This window comes from Lonchura striata, chromosome 2 (genome assembly GCF_050655825.1).
Source record: "Lonchura striata isolate lonStrDom1 chromosome 2, ASM5065582v1, whole genome shotgun sequence".
Lineage (NCBI taxonomy): Eukaryota > Metazoa > Chordata > Aves > Passeriformes > Estrildidae > Lonchura > Lonchura striata.
In genome coordinates, this window is record NC_140704.1 from 29,146,556 (window position 1) to 29,161,427 (window position 14,872).

At 35.8% G+C, this 14,872-nt stretch overlaps 1 protein-coding gene and 1 long non-coding RNA gene across 2 annotated transcripts in view; one reads left to right on the forward strand and one right to left on the reverse strand.

Annotated features, from left to right (window-relative positions):
- Positions 1-14,872, forward strand: part of LOC146768164 (uncharacterized) — a 60,401-nt gene that overhangs the window by 6,538 nt on the left and 38,991 nt on the right. The gene's annotated exons all lie outside the window — the stretch shown is intronic.
- MEOX2 (mesenchyme homeobox 2) overlaps positions 11,599-14,872 on the reverse strand; it is a 52,911-nt gene continuing 49,637 nt past the window's right edge. Inside the window, exon 3 of the mRNA XM_021538313.3 lies at positions 11,599-12,903. Within this exon, the coding sequence (XP_021393988.1) occupies positions 12,679-12,903 (225 nt within the window). The 3' untranslated portion in view covers positions 11,599-12,678. The remainder of the gene's footprint in view (positions 12,904-14,872) is intronic.

Here is a 14,872-nt window from a genome sequence, read left to right on the forward strand (position 1 = left end):
TTCCATTTCTTCTACACAGAAGTAGTAGCCATAGAGCAGGGAGCAGTCATGAGGGTACTCAAGCAGGCTGAAGAATAAGGCAAACAATATTTTGGGGTATTTTTGTAATATTTTCCATCATTTTATGCACTTGAAATAATTTAACCTTTTGTACTAACTGAAGAAAAATGTGTTTTGGGTTTTTTTTTATGTGAGAGGGAATGGGACAGGAGTTACTGGAAAAATAAATTCCATTTTCAAGGCAGACTTATCAAGTAAGTAACATTAGAAGAACAGCCTGCCCACCTATTGTGAATGTTTCCAAATTTTATCTGGCATGCTCTGCTGTGCAATTTCTTGTGCTTTTATTTCTGAAAACCTTATTTTAGTTTAATTTTTTTTAGGTACACGATGGTTCAGGCTGCTGTGTGCTGCAAACTACATGTTAAGTCAGCATTATGTAGCTTACAGGATAGATATCTTAGACATCAAGATCATTTTATTAGCCATGTTATAACATATTTAATAGCTCTTTGTGTCTTGTGGCCAGTGATTGTTACTATTTGTTATCACCAGAACAGTTTCATGTTTTTGAGTTAGGAACAGATGAATATCAACGTTAGGTAGATCCAAAATTATAAAACATCTCATGACGTGAGAGGCACACATGAGATTATAGCCCATGCTACCACTTTATTCCCTGTGCTCAAGTAGGAATCATTTGAATAATTTCTAAGAGGAAGCATAGAAAGTACAACTTTTCAAGCAAGGCTAACCAAAATGCTGGTTTGATTTGTTTGGTTTTTATAAAGAACAGTCATGGAGAATTATAATGAGTATGCCCATATACATGAACTTCACAAAAAGACTGTTGTCTATTAACACTGGACATTTTTTAAAGATCTACTCTAGTATCAACAGCAGATGTACTTTAAAAAAGTCTTTGTTAATATTTTAAAGCTTGAGATCTTCAAGTATCATCTGGCTTTAAATCAGCAGTTTTTCTTTATTATAAGGAACAGAGAATATTTTTTCTTTCATAGGAAAACCACATAGACTCTGCTTCTTTCTAGCCTGCAAATCCCTAGTCCTTGAGATTGTTTTCTGTTGATGACTCCTTTAAATAAATTACAGTGATTTATAAATGCTGAGTGCAATTAATGTGTACTAATAAAATAAAAAGACTACAAAACTTAGCTACCAAAGGCAGTAGAACACTTATGGAAAGGTGGAAATCTCCTTTACTTCCAAGGAATAATTTACCAGGGCCTCTGGCAGTCAGCAAGCCTCCTGTGCCAATAGGTCTGTATGGAGATGGACACTGCCAGCTCCCCACCCCCTCAGAGAGTCCACAGCCACTGTCCCCTACCACTCCATGGCAAACACTCACTTCTGGTCCAGCTGCCTCTGTGCCCCTCCTCGCCTCTAAGTCAATGCATCAATACCACAAATTCAGGTCTGAGCGCAAAGAAAATGCCATTCTCCTTCTGCCCAGAGACATAAGCTGACAGCCTTCTCCACTCAGAAGGTCGCCACCCACCACTTATCCACAAGTAGCCTCTTTCTCCCCTTTATTTTTTTCATAAGGGGCACTGTGAAAGCTTTGCCCATCACCTGCCTGCCATCCTTGAAGCCACATGGTCACACACATCCTCCTACTACTCCTTTGACCCAGTGTCAAAGCCCAGCTCCCACTGTGAGACCACCCCACGAAGAAGTACCAGGTGCTCCCTGCAGCCTAATCCTGAATAAGGACATGCTTCACTGCTCTAGCTCTTTTGATACTCCAGGTAATTTATATGTCACATATTGAGAACTAAACCTTGCAATGTTGTACAATTGCTTCCTACCTGAAGACATTTGCATCACACTCTCCACAGTTTAGCTGGCTCTTTAATTGCCCAAATAGCTGCTAACTAAATATCTGTTCTCTGCTAACCTAAATGCATTTTGACCGTAAAGTCCTGCTGACCTAAATACATTCTTTCTTAATCAGCCATTAGATAAAGACAGAAGCTGGAGGTCTTTTTTAATTAACAGGATTCCTTTAAGAAAGTAACTGGCTGAAGCTGTGGATCCAGAAGGTCCTGGAAGCTTACAGAAGAACTAAATGCTGAAATGTGAACTGAAGAAGAAATAAAACAAGAGCATTAATAAATACACCAAAATCTGCAAATAACTGTTGGTGGAAAAACTTAAAGGAAAGCATACAAGTGAAAATTCATTAACACCCCAAAGTTTTTTGGCTATTTGAAATCTAGACCAGTAATCTAATTAGAGGTCCCAGTACTTCATTCTAGGTTCCCATATATTCATGAATGTTTCTAATCTCTTTTTATGTTTGGAGAATGAAATAGTCTTCAAATTCATATGTCATAAGTATGGAATGTCTTCCCTGATATTTGGTTGTGGGGAATCCTTCCTGTGTTGCAGAGTAACTTATACAGCAGCTGTGATCAAGATGTTGTATGGTTTTCCTTGCTGTGTTATTTACCTGTTCTGAAACACTTACTGTTTTAACATCTGAGCCAAAACCCAATCAGAATGGTAAGATTTGTATGCATAGCATTTTGGGGAATGCTTAGGGGCTTATAGATGGTTTTTTTTGTGGCAGTTTGTCATGATACTGGAAGACAAAGTAGTGGAAAAATAGAAAAATATCTCCAGGAGTCCAGATGCAATTCTCAAGGTCAGTTCTGTCTACTTAGAGTAGGTTTGCAATGAATCAATTCCAGAATTTTGACATGAATCAGTTCTCTAGATTTTAAGGGATTCATGAGGTACCTGGGGGATGTGTTCATAGTTAAAAGACAACAAAATCTACCATAATCTGAATAGTTGAATCAATTAATAAGATGTTTTAAGTAAATTATATTTAAAATATATTTTTCAATTTAAAAAATAGTACATTTCAGTTTTTAAAAATGTACATTGACTTCTCAGCCTGTGAATGTGTGAAGATTTTAGGCCATGGTTCTCAGTCATTAAAACTGCTGTTGACATTTTAGCTACTTTTGTAACCTCCTTAGTCCTTTCCTTTGAGCCATGGATAGGTATGTCTTTGAATTTGGCATGCAGTGAGAGGAAGAAATGGGAAGCATGAAACTGAAAATAAACACAGGGTTACCTCTATCAACTCTACAGAATTCAGAGGAGAAAATTAATATTAGCATCAGATGCATTTTGAAAGTTCCACTAAATATGGGTGTGCCTTTTGAGTCCAGGTGTTGTCACAAAGCTAAAGGAATTTAAAACATGTAAACCTACATTTCAAATTTAATTCATGACACTTTTTTAGTTTTATAATTTTTCAGCTTTTTTTAACTGAACAAACCCCAAATTTTGCTCCAAAGTAGGGAGAAAATTAAACTGCCAGTGTAAAGGCTTCTTTAAGGAATCTTTCCATTTTTCCATTTTTTTTTTCCATAGGCATCTCATTTTACTGACACTGTCATATTAATAATGTCTTTGACTTTATGCCAACTGGCATTTCAGAAGCTGAGAGTTTTCATTTTATTTTTTTCAAAATACAAGGGCAGTAATCTGTACAATATTTTTCTTGGCTATTTTGGGCAGCTGAAATTCTCTGAATTGCTCTGTTTCTTATGTAAGTACTTAATCTGAGTTTGTTTTTCTGAATCATACCTATGCAAGATGCCTAAGCCACTGCAATAGCGTGGAGACAGAGCAAAATCTTATTAACTTCTTAATTGGAATAAAAATATGCAGGTAGCATTCTAACAAAGTGCAGTTGCAGGTAAGTATATCATCATTCATGTTCATTTCTTCTATTGCCATTCTCTGAATTGTTCCACAGCTGTTAAGTTTCTCCTCAGAAAGGTCTGCACAGTAGTGATAAGCAAAAGCACAGATAAGAGGTCCCTATGATTTGCTTAAAGCTGCATATACCTTTCAATATGATTCCCTACATGCCAATTTAAATATCACTATGATTATATAATATTTTACTGGCAAAATTTCTAATAAAATTATATCTGCCTTTGTCCTCAGAGTTTTATCAGACTCATCAAAGTTGACTCTTTAAAGAGTTTCAGTGAAGAAGCCTTTTTTTAGACCATTGTGATTTTATGTTATTGTGAGGTAGTGGAAGATGTTTGAACATATTTGCAAATATGTTAGTTTTCAATCTTCTAGATTGAAAAGAAATCTTTGTAGAGAAATGTCAAATGCTCTATTCTCAAAATCATTTAAAATGCTGTTGTAGGATAGGTTTGATCACAAACTTATGGCTTCATCCTCATTTTATCTATACCTGTGAACAGGTATGGGATGGGATTTAGCCATTAATACTCTACAGCCCAGAAACAATTTCAGTGCAAATTTCAGCTTTGTTTTCCCTTTCTTCTAATTGGAATGTGTTTATCCAAGTCTCTGGTCTGCAATGAAGAATGCTAATGAAGAATCCACTCTACAAAGTAATACTAGGATTTTGATAGGTATTCAACCTGGGCCAAAAAAGGGGTTTAGGACTTTGTGGTTTTGTTGTGTAATGAAATTGCAATGGCATATTTCATAAATGCATTCATACAAAGTCTGCTTTTAATTTCATGAGAGCCTAACTCCAGCTTCATCAGGCTTATCTTCGTGCCATTGCTGGATCTTTAATTCTTCTTTTGTTAGTCTCTTAAGAGTCTGTATAACTTTTAACAGGAATCTGGCTGAGCCAAAAAGGAAATCATCTCAATAATGCTGCATGCCAGTGCTTTGTGTACATCTCATTATCACAATATGCTAAGGCAGTTAGAGGATAAGCTTGATATTGAAAACACCAGAGGAAGTCCTTATGGAAGTAAAACTGTTCTTCATAGTAGAAGACCAGTAGTTCAAAATCATCCAGATGTCTCAGGATTGATCAAAAATGTAGCAGCACTACATTCTCAGTTACTTACAGGACTGCTCTTTATCTCAGCATCGTATCAGTCTATTGTAAATATTTTGGCAAGGGTCTGCTTAAGGCAGGAGAGAAAGTGGATTACTTTCATCACTGATAAAGCAAACAATGCAAGTATTACTGTCAAAAGGAGTAAATGTGCTTGTGCTTTCCTCATCCTCATTTTTCAAACCACCAACGTCAGTCATTCTGAACACCAAGATTACAAATAGTAAAAGGACTGTTTATTCAAAAAATCCTCTGAAAACAGCATAGAAAGTAGGAAGTCTTGCATTTATACTAGTAATTCCTCACCTCCTAACAACACTCATGTGTGAGGGAGAGAGAAGTGTTGTAACATCTGGCTCAGTGTGGTGAGTTTTCATCTTCAATTGGGAGGGCTGATGTCATGTAAGGAGCAGAGCAGCACACTCACTGCTGCAAATGAGAGGCAGCAGCAGTGCTTATCCTGGGAGCTGGGGCTCATGGATCAGCTGAATGGCTGCCTGCAGCCCTCATGTGTTGATTCTGGCCCATTAACCATCCTATTAATCTTCAAAAAGCTTTAAGGCATGAGTGGTTTGGAGAGTGAATGTAGGTGAGAATTTGCAGGTGTCATTCACACAAAACAGCCATCTTCCACACTCTTTTCATCAAACAGCTTTCCCAGTCTTCCAAAGCACAGAAGGAAATTATTTCCTCTACCTTTTACCCTGTCTGAAATTTCTGAGAACATCAGGATTTTTCACGTTTTGCAGAATGGCAATGCAAGCATAAAGGACCAGTAGGAATCAGAAGGACATTTGTTTTGGAAAATTTATACACTTCATTCAACCCACATCCTTTACCTTTCAGTTTTTGAGTGTCACCACAATATATACTGCTGCATGAGTCATCTCAATGCTGTATCAACCAACATTTCAATTCTCTCTTATATTCCATTCTATTCTTTTGGGAAAGAACAGTACAGAAGAACAGAGCAATTTTAGTCAATTTAAAGTTTATGCTATGCTTGACACCTGACTTCACTTTGGTAACACCTGCCTGAAGAATAATTAGCAGGCCACTTTTAAAGAAAGAACTTCCATACACCACAGATGGCATTTTTCATACCAGACAGGCAACGATGTATGTTGGAAGTGAGCCAAACTGTCTGCAAAAACTGTGAGAAATTCAAGACAGACATCTGAATGGAAGGAAAGTTTTACCTTCCTCACCACCCCTACCCCCCACACCATTTGGGAACATCTGTTCAAACCCACCTTTCTATATAATGAACTTTATTTTTCTTATCTACTAATACCACAAATTGCAGAATGAAAGCAGCATAGCAAGATTCATATTGCTTATGAAACCTACAATTTAATAACTTAATGTGATGATTTGCCAGCTATACAAATCCTGCATTATGACCCCTGTTAGAACCAAAACCAGAATTTTCATAACCCCATAATATGGGGTTCTCAACTCACATTTCAATAAAGTGGTCCTAATTTCACTGTGTACTCAAAACTTTGTTGAAATCAGGATACTGTGTGTCATAATGGAAGCACAAAGTCAGCAGTCACTCTGGAAATTATTGGCTAATGTCTTAATCCTGGACTGTTCACTGATTTGTATGAACTTTTGTGTGTACTTTGGGCTAAGTCCAAATCCTTGTGAAATCAATCGTAATCTTTTCATTGCCATCTATAGGCTTTAGATGAGGTCCTTTACTGCCTTAGAAGAACCTTTACTTCTTTCTTGCAAAAATATTCCATATAAAACGAATCCTGAGATCTCATCATAATATTGTCATCAGAATCAAATGTCTTATACAAATATGCTAAAATTAGAAAAGTGACAGGTCTATGTTGTACTTAGTATCACTTATGGAAGGAAAGTTGTGTATTTTATTTCCACAGTTCTAGTGAATAGGTATCTACACAAGAATTATAGAAATATGTATACAAAATTATTTACAATGTGCTCTAATTCCAAATTTGGGGGCTTTTTTCTCCTCTGGTAGGTTTTACTCCCTTCAATGAATTTCTGTGGTGATTTCATAAAATTTTTCTAAGCACACTTTTCAAGATATATTCTTAATTTGGGCAAATGTCCATTTCAGTATTTTCTCAGCTGTGCATGTGACTTTTTTGGCAAATAATGTGGTAAGCATTCAGAATAGACATATTTCTAAAAACTCTGAAGTCCGTATGAAACCATAAGTTACATATACAGTGTGTATATGTTCATGGTGACACTAGGGATGAGAATCTGTTCCTAAATACTAAATTATTCCTACAGGTATCTGCCACAGTAATTGCTTCATATTGTTTTGGAGCATGCTTTTATAATACAGCTATCATTATATTATTGTGTGGTTATGAGACAATAAAGTTTCTACAGAGATGAATTATTGTGATCTTTGCTTAAAGGTTGAGTGAATCTCATTAATTTGTTGGTCACCAATGTAAATAACATTTCACAACATTTCTCTTAATGGATAATAAATTTTCAAAATTTGCCAAAAAATAATCCAATCATTAGCAGAAAAGTATTTGTGTCCAAATTTTTTCTTTCTTGAGACATGCCAATCTGTGAGCTAGTAATCTTATTCTGTTAGACAACAGAATTAAATATTTGAGTTAGAGTATATAACCTTATGACTATAATACACAAAGATTTTAAAAGTTTTTAGTTCACAAATTCCAAACAAGAATTTTAAAAAAATTATTTATGGAAAGAACAGGAATGTGGCAACACACTTTATTTGTGTTAATTAGTCCTCTGGACAGAATTAGCAAGATTTTAATAATTATTTAGTATTCTGAATCACATTCTTACACCTTATCTTAACTATGTTCTTCAATTCTTCTTTGAAGAGCCACATATTTCTTCTTTCCAGTTAAGGAATGAGTGTTGCAAGAGTTGGGGTAGGTTGTCATAGAAGACATTCAAGGGACAAATAATACTTAAAAAGAAAGAACCATCACAGGACATTTACTAGAGCCCTGAGCCCTGAATCTAATCCCACAAGGTTTACTTGGCCTGTCATACAAGGTGGCCAAAGGAAAAAAAAAAAGGAGCTATGGTTTATTTCTTACTACAACTAGTATTTAACAAACTCTTCATTTACAATGCTTTGTGGGGTCTTCTCTGTTTATTGATCTCAACCAGCTCTACTGTTCAAGTGATATTCTTGCATGCCTGACTAGGACAGAGGTAATAAAGGACTGAGAAACTGTTAAAACATTTGCAGTTTTTACAGATGAATGTGATAACCTCTTATTATGCCATATGGAGGCCCTGACTAACAGCCAGGGGCCTTAAATTACATTGAAACTGATTCCTACACCACAGTGCTCAGCTGTAAATGATGCCAAAAGATCATGGGCTTAAAATTAAAATGGAAAAAAATATATAAAAGCAAATGAGCTCCAGTAAGTAATTATTAATCTGAGATTTAGTGTCCATTACTACTGAAGCCCTATGCCTGTTACTGTTGGTTATCTGTTACACTGCCTTTTTAAAATGAATATAGACATCAGGTTGTATACTGAATTCTCCTTTTCAATCTACACACATTACATAATGATATTCAATTACTGTTCATAATTAGTTAAATGTTATTCTCTAGAATTTCCTGACTCTTGTAGCTGATCTTAAATTCTGCATGTACTTGCTTAAATACAAGCTCACCCAAGAGACACCAAATGACTGAAGCCAGGAAATTCTAAATGAAGGCTCAAGCTGACATTTTGTCCCTAACTTATATGGCTCCTCATAGCTACTAAGACTGCAGGTCCTAATAGTTCTTCTTTATCTATTTGTATAAATAATATTATTGCAGCAGTCAGAACCTCCATTTAAGAAAGCAAGGAACATAAATTACCTTTAAACTTGGCTTATGGTAGAAAGAGATAGGTATAGAGTCTCTTCTTGTGCTCTCTTTTTTTTTTGGATCCAATGAAAAGTCAAGAAAAGGTATACTTTCAGCATGTGGTTAAATAAATTCAGCCACCTTGCAATGATACTAATTTAACAATATCTCAATATCTAAAATAATGAAGATAAAATAAACAAAATAATTAAATAAAAAAACCAACAGTCATAAAGGAAGAGAAAGAATCCCTGCAAGTAATATATAGCTTTGTACCTGAGAAAAAAGAATACTTATCATCCATCATGTTGAAAATGAAAATGTTAAGCATCATTGTCTTTTTATAGTCAATTGTGTTTTCTGTGTATGTTTCCTGAGTGCATTTTTATATCTGGCTCAGAAACATACCAACACAAAATCAAAGACAGGTTGACTCTGGAAAAATATGGTATCAAAACTATGGTTACTCAAAATCCTCATTAGTCTTCAGAAGCCAGATTCATTGACAACAACTCATGAAAAGTGATTATCCACTATTTAATAACAGTAAATAATAAAGATAAACCAAACTGACTATATTCATCACATTTACATTTTACCCTATAACCAAGTGCTTGCACAACTTTGGGCAAGTCACTGTCTTAGGGGTTGATTTTGTCCATGTGCTGAACAGTAAAGTCTTAGATATACCACATGGCTAGACTGGTAGAACACTTAACAGTCTGCAGACAGATTTAAAACAATGAAGATAAAACAAGCCCTTAAGTTATAGTTCAAAAGCCTTTTTTTTATCTGTTTTAAGTAACAAAATTGTGCTACAACTTTGATACAAAGTCATGGTATCTTACTGCACATGGTTGATCCCAGGAGCTTCCATAAGACAGTTTTTGGGCAATTGGAGTATTCAGAAGAAGATGAGACAGCATCTGCATTGATGAGTCCTGAGCAGACCTGCTGATCTGCAAAGAGGCGCTAAAGCGTGGGGCATTTGTTGCTGCTCTACATGGCTTGAATATGAGCTAGCTGAATAACCATGAGGGAGCATGAAGCTTTGGAAGACGCATGTCTATATTTCTGTGGGGCTGAGCATGCAAGGAAGTTCCTTCAAGAATATCATAGGAAGATCACTGTGCCTTCATAGGTTCAGCTGCTGTCATTGTAGGATCTCTGCAGCACAGTGTGCGCACCAATGGTGTACCAACAAAAAGTTTTTGAAAGCTGCCAGAGGCCTTTAAGTAATCTAAGGAATTAAAGTTAGTACCTTACAGCCATTTTCAAAGTCTGAACTGCTTTTAAAGCATAGGAAATGTTAATTTTTTTAGTTGTCTCTTTGTTCTGAAATATAAAGTTATATTATTTGGACCTTTGTTTCAAGTTCATTCACTTACCTAAACAAAAAAATCCACCTCCTAGCACTATAAATCTACTTGCACCTTTCTCTCCCTTCAGTTTGTGCTCTAAATCTCAGCAGATTCAGTTAAAACTAGAAAATGGAAAATACTATCTTTTTCAATAGGAAAAGCTGTTTGCTTCTCCATGGCAAGTAACCCAGTCCAATCCCTGTGCCACTAACAGAGTAACACACCTCGCAAAATGCCTTGGGCTAGGAACACATTGGTCCATTTCAGGTAATGTAAATAAAGCACTTCCATTTGTTTTGTTAAGTGTCAGCTCAAACTGGGTTGCTGTGTTTTCAGATGCAGTTGTAATTTTTTTATGAAGGACAGCAATAAACAAATCTGCCTTAAAAGGTACTTTTGGCCAACAGTACTTGGAAGACATTCTCTCCCCTTTAGTAGCAAAACAAGTCACATTATATTTGACTAAATCTCTCTGGTTAAGAAGTGTCATTTGAAAATTAAAGGTACTTATTTTCAACTTCCTGTTGTAATTTTTGATTTTGAAATGTAGTTATATTTCATTTAAGGGGAAGGAAAAAATAGCCAAGAGTAAAAAGCTTTAGTATGAATCAGTTTATTTTTTTTCTGTTCCAATAGCCCCTGGAAAACCCAAAAACTTTTCCCATCCAGATATAAAATCAAAAAATATAAGTGTTCACAATAGTTAGCTTACTTCTCTTATCCCATTCCTGTTCTCAGCACTTTTGTATGACAAAGGCATTTGATAAAAATCAGAAAAAAATGCAAAGCCCCTTAAGTGTTGGAATCAATAAAATGGTCTAAAGTCTTTTAAGAAATTAATTAACCATTATTTGGATATTTTAAACTAAAATAGTCATGATAACAATTAATGTACAAGAAAGATCAAACTTAAATGGAAAGGATTTAGAAAATAGACACAGATTTCTTGATTGCATTTAATTTTCATGCTGCTCTACTGCTTCACATAGTAGTGTTTCAGTGAATGCTCACAAGTACTTGCTAGGATGTGCACATTTCTTGCTCCCTCTTCTTTCACCCACTTCCTTCTATTACACTACCCAATCCAATTAATCTCTAAATTTTTGGGGAGATGCTTTGAGGTTTTTCTATTAAACAACTTTACAGAACAAAGGCATGATTAATATAAGTATGCATCCCTTCCTTATATTTATTGCCTTTCATCCAGTTCAACAAGTTCTACAAAAAAACCCTTTACATTTGCCCTAGAGCTGGAAAAATGGTGGAACAGACTCTTGTTGGTTTTGGCTGAAGACATCATTAGCTGCTAGTTAAATTTTTCCTGCTAAAGGAAAGAGTTTCCCAAATGGATCAAGGTAGAAGGTTTGTCCAAGATTAAAAGCCTAAATTTGAAAACAGCTTTGTGTTGTCCCCAGATGAAGTTCCAAAAGACACAAAAGGAGACAGAGCTGCTTAGGCAGAAATCCCTTTTAGAGTCCTATGAAATCACTGTAAAGAGACCAGAATTATTTAAAAAGGATTATTTATTAAACATATTTCTTTACAAAGTACAATCAATAGTTTGCATTAAATTTTGGGGTTTGGTATTTGCCTATATGTACACAAAAGCTTATAACAGAAAATATGTCTTGATTTTACTCATGGGACACAATATAGAGTTACCTTCATATTTTGATTTCTACCAACATAAAGAGTTGATAATAGCTTTCAGTTTATCTGCTGTTTTTTTCAAACTGAACATGAAGCAACAACATTTCTGTAGAGTTTCAGTATTTATCAATGTACTCAATTATGACAGAGACAAATAATCCTTTGGAAAGTTTCCACTGAGCATGAGCGGAACATGACATTTTTGGCAGGTTACTGGACTATCCTTATGATTGTAAAAATCACTTTTTGCAGTTAAAAGATAGGAAGAATTGAGGAGCTAGGTAAATTTAATAATACCCTATTAGCAGCAGTTGATAGTAAATGCAACATAAGGTTTGTTTTGTCTGTCATACAAGGATGTGTCCTAGCAGACACTATCGTATTGTTCTCTACTTGAACAAAAGTATCTGCATGTATTGTATGTCTTTGGTAAAACAAAACAAAGATATAGAGACAAAAAGCCATTTATTGTCATGAGTGACTATTGCCATCAGCTAATATGAATGCATTGCTAAAAATTAGTGAAGACAGGAAAATGCTGTAAGGTAAATATATACAGAGTTAAAATACATTTCTTATCCACTAGATAGTGATTTTGTGGCACTGTGGTTTTCAGAATATAATGTCTTTGAGAGCAATGTAGTTTTCAGTGCAAGCTTAAGCAAAAATACCTGCCCGCTGTCAGAAAAACGACAAACAAATCTGGAATGTTCAAAGTAAGTTTGTCTTCCACTTCTCCACTCTTGAGGCACCTTTAAGACATGGCACTTACTGTAAACCATCTAAGAATCAAGAAAAGCAGACACAAAAAGCCTGAATTTTCCATAACAACTTTAAAGATCACTGCCAGAGTCACTTGCATAAGTAAACGATGCCTGTGTAAGGCTTGCCAGCAAAGCATCTTTCCTGAGAACGGAGCTGGGACACTCTGTGTATCATAAGTGTGCGTGCTCAGAGCTGTGGTCGCTGTCGTGGCTGTCGTCGTTGGCTAGAGAGTCCCCCGTGTGCTGGAGCCCAGCGGCGCCGATGCCGGACAGCTCGGAGGGGAGCAGCGTGCCCTTTTTCACATTCACCAGTTCCTTCTCCCGGGCTGCTGCCCCTTGCTGGCCCCCTTTTACACGCTTCCACTTCATCCGTCTGTTCTGGAACCAAACTTTTACCTTCACAGAAGAAAGTAAACAAGTAAATAAAGAGGGCTCACTGAAGGTAAAAATTAATTCCTACCTGTAGCGCAGCACTTGGGGATTGTATTTTCCTAATGTGCCTTTCTATCTGGATGCTAAAGCTTAGCAAGCTTTCCCTGAAGATCAGGCAATTCAGTTTTGGATAGAATGTGAACACTGGGGATAAGACTGCAAGGGAGGAAAAGGGGTTACATTTAAGAAGACAGCTGGTACAGCTGGTCTATCTGCTACAGACAGTTGTGTAGGAACATCTCTGAGCCTTTTAGAAAGCATTAAAAAAAAAACATACTCTTGAAAAACATATTAATGCCATTTGTCAAGGAGAGAAACAAAAGAAAAATGTCTCCCATGAAGGGACTGTGCAAAAGAACATCCATTTCGAGTAACAGAACTCTTCATCAGAGGGTAGTTATTCTGCAAAGCAACTTGCCTGAAAAGCTGGCATTGCTTTCTTCTTTGTTCCTGTAAGCTGGTGATGAGTTTCAGGTGCAGTGCTTTAAAGGTGCCTTCTTTTAACTTGCTGAAGTATTTAAAAGACAATTTCTTACTATAAGAGCTTAAGACTTCGCTTTCTATTTCACAAATGTATTCAAATTATTCTAGTCAACTGATCCTTTATTCTGCTACATTTAACCATAGACCCTGATCAAATTTTTTAGACAAATTAATTCCCCCAAAGTCAGAAGGCAATTTATAAATTTGAGTCAAAATTAGCAAATAATTTCAGATAAGAATGAAAAAGAAATTCATAACATGGAAGACTAAAAATGTATCTGTGTTTAAGTCACATTAAACCCCAAGATTTTACTCCAGCTGAAACCCATTTCCTCTCCTCCCCATCTCTGTATGGAAATATATGAGGGAAAACTAAACCTAAATTATTTGCACTGCAAACCACAATATTTTTCAATAGCCAAAAGAAAAGTAAAGGAAAAAAAAATTATGTGCATAGCAGCTGTCAAATATATTAGACCAGATTAAAGGCTGATTTCAGATCAGCTTCAAGTACTGTCACTGAAAACAGTATCAAGAGAATACTGTTAGGTTTGATTAATTTAGAGTTAATGTTGCTGAACAATCTCGTGTGTGTGTGTGTGTGTGTGTGTGTGTGTGTGTGTGCAGCTCTTCAGATGAAGAAGGTTCCATAGATAGAAAAATAAACAATGCCTGCAACACTGAACTTGGAAAAAAAGCAAGAACGCTTGCAATGATGGTATAGCCTCTGCTGTGTTTAGCAGAATGTGCTTCAGAGTTTTAAAAGAATCAGCAAGCAACAGGCACAGCAGGACATATTGTACAACATGAGTAATAGAGCCACAAAAATGCTGTTTTGCTGAATCTGTCTTACACATCCAGGAAACCTCACAGTTTTTAACCTTTACTATCACTTTGAATTTTACATTAAAATTTTACTACAATTGACTGATAGATAGCATCACTATCTTTGTATAAGTATATAGGAAGGAAGAGAGATTATTTATTTTTTTTAATACTCTATATTCCTGTTAAAGCCAAAGTGAGCTGTTAAAGCAAATCACTTGGGAACAGAGAAAAAATATTCCAGGTTAGTTAAGAGCCTTAAAGTAGAGCACATCTTTTCCTCTAGTCAACTCATCAGAGCCAAAAAAGTCTAGCTTGCAAAGTGAAAAATGTGTAAAAAGGAAGGTATTTATTACTGGCTGCTGTGGTATTGGAAATTACCATACTTAGGACTGGTACCAGAAGTGTCCGTGGAAATAACATGTTTAAAAGGGTACAGCATTGGCAGCTTTATGGGAGAAGTGATAATGTTATTTTGTTTAATTTTTGGGATTTTTTTTAACAGTGAAGTTTCCCTTGCAAAAGACACCACTCTACTTGTGCCAGATAGTGCAGTAGATGCAACTGCAATCATTATCTGAACTTCAAAAATAATACACTTTGGATTGGACCTAATTATCACAGG